The sequence below is a fragment of the Octodon degus genome, unplaced genomic scaffold (genome assembly GCF_000260255.1).
Source record: "Octodon degus isolate 3935 unplaced genomic scaffold, OctDeg1.0 scaffold00004, whole genome shotgun sequence".
NCBI lineage: Eukaryota > Metazoa > Chordata > Mammalia > Rodentia > Octodontidae > Octodon > Octodon degus.
In genome coordinates, this window is record NW_004524580.1 from 2,653,106 (window position 1) to 2,657,928 (window position 4,823).

At 45.5% G+C, this 4,823-nt stretch overlaps 1 protein-coding gene across 1 annotated transcript in view; it reads right to left on the reverse strand.

Annotated features, from left to right (window-relative positions):
- The window catches only part of Krr1 (KRR1, small subunit processome component homolog), a 50,399-nt gene extending 45,919 nt beyond the window's left edge, over window positions 1-4,480 (reverse strand). The window contains exons 1-2 of the mRNA XM_004623884.2: window positions 4,390-4,480; window positions 2,382-2,566 (exon numbers count right to left, since the gene is read on the reverse strand). Coding sequence (XP_004623941.1) covers window positions 2,382-2,566; window positions 4,390-4,480 — 276 coding nt within the window. The remainder of the gene's footprint in view (window positions 1-2,381; window positions 2,567-4,389) is intronic.
- Window positions 4,481-4,823: the final 343 nt, after the last annotated feature.

Here is a 4,823-nt window from a genome sequence, read left to right on the forward strand (position 1 = left end):
ATTAAAATAAACAACTAGTCAGAATAGCCCAAACCACTGTCCAGTGAAGTTTCAGAAAGTCTTTTGTGTGTGCTTGCCACACGGCCTATTCCTTTATTTAATTCCTCAGGCTGCTTTGGGTGCCTCAGCGGGCATTGCTCCATGCTTGTGCTCTTGAGAAAGTTCGCTGATGTAAAAAGACAGCCAGTCTTATATATGAACAGCACTGGGTCCGATTTTGCTTTTATTTTAATCTTTTATTTATTTATTTATTTGGTACAGGGTCTCGCTATGCAGCTCAGACTCAGTGATCTTCCTGTCTCAGGCTTCCCAGCACTGGGATTACAGGCGTGTGCCACCATGCCTGGTTTTGGTGGCTAGCGTGGCAGCACAGCATGTGGTACCAGGGATTAAACCCTTGTCCCTGCACTAGCCAGGCAGGCACTTACACCACAAAGCTATCCCCTGAGCCTCGACTTAGATTCACTTTTGGAAGATGTATTTTTATTTATTTTTTATTTTTTACTTTTTAGTATCGGGGATTGAACTCATGACCTTATGCTTGCCAGGCAAGCGCTTAAGCCATGGAGCTATCTCCCCAGCTCAAGATGCACTTTTAGCTGAAATGGGACAGCCTAACTGTATCTCATTGCCACAGCGTCATACAGCCTCAGAAGAGGTCAAAGATGTGAGTTCCAGAATCTCCTAAGTTTGGTGAAAACTTATACTCGTTTTATTATAACACCACAAAAGCCAGTTTTAGGAGATGCCAGCAAAGAGCCCCTCAGGTCTGTGGGGGGCCGTGTGGTGGACACCTGGGCTGCTCTGCTGCTGACCTCGGCTGCGAACTCCTTCACGTTTTCATGCAGGCAGAATGTGAGCTGACAACAATGCTGCCTCACACCAACGCGTAGTTGTAAAAGCTGTAGTTTATGGCTTCCTCTTTACGTTTACCATCAGGGAGGTGACGGAGATTCATGAGCCATAGAAGCGTCGCTTGTTAAACTTGGGGATTTATGTATATATTCACCTATTTACTCTCATCCTCAGCCCTGGTTTCTCAAACTCCCAGAAGTAACAAATAACATTTGGGCCAATTCCATGCTTAAACGACTCAACATGACTCATCCTCCCTCTATGTATCCTTAAGAGATGTTTTCAAAAGAGAATTCTTCCTCCTATTGATTCACTCTTGCAAAAAATATCTTGCCATATTTTCAGCACTCGATATTCTTTTGAGAAAATACTTTTATACACACAATTACTTACAGGCTGTGATTGTAAGGAAAGGAATACTAAAAGTAGCCAAAATGACTAGAAATGAAGTTCGCTATCCTGTCAATAATGAATTTTTCACTCTGAAAATATTATTATCCCTCCTTTGTATAGATTTCTGGTAAAACCTTCATCCTGCTTGTTTTAAGCCCATCCCTTGTCAGTCTTGATAATTACTTTTCTCTGTAAGAAAACACCTCTGGGGCCTATATGGGATTTGTGTGCTAGGACAGTTCTGCCTATAATGTCCAAGGAGAGGAAATTGCTCTATTGAGAACAATTTAAACTAGTCCAGCATTTGCTTCAGGGGAGCCTGAAGTAATAGCCTACTCTCATTTTGTTTTCAAAAATAAAAACACATGTGGTAGTGTGAGTTTCATTTCCATGAATATCCTACACATTAGCTAGAAGATATAAGGTCCTTAGGTTTTGCATAAGAATTTGTTCAATATTAAGAAGACTTCTGAGTTTTCCATTTTCTCTTGCAGTGCGTTAGCTCTGATAAATGCAGTAGTAGATGTTGACATTTCCTTATATGTGCCCAGACGCTACTTACAAAAGGCGAATCTGGGAGAAGTTTGCCTCCCCTCTGTCCTTTCTACTGTTTTCCACTCAGGTTCTCCGCCATCTGTGCACGAGTTTATTTATCTATCTTTGGAGGAGTTGTGCTGTGTTTGCTTCTTCAAAAAAGCAATTGGATTCCTTGTGGATCTTTGACCCATGCCCTAACTTCACCCACCTCCCTTCTCCAGCCTAAGGGAGATCTGAGCTTTATTTATTAAGGAAAGAGCCAACTGACAGGGCAGAGACAGGCAGGAATGAAAGGCGGGGATCAGGTGGTGGCGGCCTGAGCTCTTTCACAGGACACTGAGCAGGAATGAAGGCTGGAGGGCACCTTTCAGGCAGAAGCAGAGGTGCGGATCTTGGGGGATGGGACAGGGGCTGCAGCTCTCAGCCGCTCTTATCTGTCAGAAACGTCTCCAGCTGTGCAGTTAGCCAGTGTACGCAGAAAAGGACGGTTCAGTGCAGAGACACAGTGCACTGAGGACTACCTTGCGACCTACAGGGACTTCAGACCTAAGCTGTGAGGCAGTGACAGTGGGTATGCTTCACAGATTCTCTCCCACCCTTGGCGTCCCAGGAGCACTCTTGGTCATGGTCTGTGCTCCTCTGGGTGCGGAGGCTGGAGCACTATTTTGGGAACCGACAGCCAGAACAGTCAGTTTGGCAGCATTTGTGCTCTTGAGCGCATTTAAGCAGCCACAAAACTTGGCTTCTTCATGTGAAATGACACCTGATATGAAACTGTCCCCTAAGGAGGCGTCAAACACAAAACTTCACCAGAGGCTGGGAAGCAGCAGTCCGCGTGATCATGCCACAGACCCGAGGCTTAGTGATGGGAAGTGAAAACACTGGAAAATTGCAAGTTGTAAGATTTTAAGTAGTGTCCCAGATGCTTTACTGAGGCAAAAGAATCATTGCTTCAGGTTTGGCGGGAGGGTAGAAAGCTTTCCAGAGGCCGTGTCTAAAAGATTACAAAAATTTGAAGAGAATACTTAATATTTACTTGGTGTTCGTGAAAAATCCAGGAGCTATGTCACGTTTTTGAAGCATCTTTCATAGGCTCCTGGCTGAATTCTTTGAAGAAAGTGCTGTTATGATCCCCATGTTACAGTGAAGGAAGTTGAGGTTTAGAAAGAACAAGTAATGCGTGGTGAACCCAGGTCTGAATGAGCCCCTTTCCCCAAAATCTTAACTGACAGACCTTGTTTAAGATTCACTCCAAATTTCAAACAGGCATTTTACTGACTACAACTAAGAAATAACCATCTGGAAAACGTTAATAGAGCTGTCTCATTAAGCAGACAGACTTGAGGAACAGGCACTCAAAGAAATTCAAATATTTGCCCCATAGAGTGAATAATTTCAGAATACCCAGTTTGCCAAAACAACAGCCTTTCCTTTGAAATACTGGTCTTTGAAAATGTGGGCACCGTGCCCTCCTTCCGTTTTACGCCTCAGCACGGTGCTTGTGCCCTTGTGCCCCTCTCTGACCTCGGTATTCATCTACTCAGTTGTTTCAAATGTCCTGACTCCCTTAGGTGAAGGTCCACAGCTGTCTGAGATTGTCTTACTAAAGGTTACTTTAAGTCACATGGTTCAAAGTTTCGGTGGTATCTCCTCCAAAAAGCACCGTTGCTCAGGCAGGCCCTGAGAAGCATTCCTGAACAGCTGTGGTAGCTGTGAGAGCGCTAGTATTTATTTTCCCCACTAGAGGACAGTGCTTGAAAGAATGCCGGTCAGCTCTTACTTCTGAGGCTGGGCAACACCGCGGCCTGCAACAATCGCCCCTTTGTTACTTTCTCTAACCCACGGGCACAGCACATAAAGATTTTATTTCTTTGGTAGAAAAAGGAGAAATAAATATGTTTGCTCTAACTTGAGGCAGAAATCAATGATGATGCTGTCTCAGCTTGCTGAGTGCAGAAAAAAGAGAAATTCCAGGACGATTTAATATGCAGAATTCTCGAAGAATAAATGAAAACGGATATCTTGGTAAACAGATGTAATCCTTTTGCAACAAACTCTTTTAAAAAGGGAGCTGCGACTAAGTGCTCAAAAAATCTCAGTGGTTCTGGTTTGACGATCACTAATAATGTGCCAACAACTTATTGTAAGAATATCTAGGGGCCGGGGATGTAGCTCAAGGGGCTGGAGATATAGCCCTGTGGCATGAGGGTCTGTCTGGCAAGTGGAAGGTTCTGAGTTCGATCCCTGGTACCACAAAAAAATACATTCCTTCCTCAGTATAATAGTCACACATGTTCTATGGTATAAAATGGCAACTAAAATTCTTTGACATTGTGAAATGGTTACCTACACGAGTTTTGCAGCAGCAACATCATTGACTAGGCAGACTGCCCGGGGGAGGCATTGATTCTTTAAAACAAAATTAAACCGCACAAGGCCAGGGCTTGAGCTTCACTTCAACAAAGATGACAAGGACCCAGGGGACTACTTGAATATTTGTACTTTTCGAAAGGGGCTGGTGGGAGTGAAGGGAGGGAGGAAAAGAAGTGACAGAGGAAGGAGCCTAGCAGAGGAAACAGTCAACTCAGGTGGTTCGGTCCTCACAAGCGCTCCCCGAGAGGCCGTGCAGTCGCCTCCGGACATTGCTGCAGGCTGGCGCCGAGCAGCCTGCAGCAGGAGGTGAAGCGGGTGCCATCGCCAGCACGAACGCGGCAGGAGGACGGAAAGCATCAGGAGGGCCAAGTGAGAGTGGGTGACGGGGGTACTACTTCACCCCAGTTCCATCAAGTCAGTCTCCTTCCTCTCACTGTAGCAGAAAAGACGTCCTGACGCCTAGCTGAGGGCACCCTGAGGGGTGTGAGGTGTCCATTCTCATCCTCTTCTGCCCTTGACCTGAGCAGCGCAGTATGGAGGACCTCGAAAGCGACTTTTCTAAGAGACATCACTATCCTCGGGAAAGTGAAGAATTTTCCCCAACACTTCCTTGTGTCCCCGCCCAGGACCTCCGCGTGCTCTGCGCAGCACAGTCACCCTCTCAC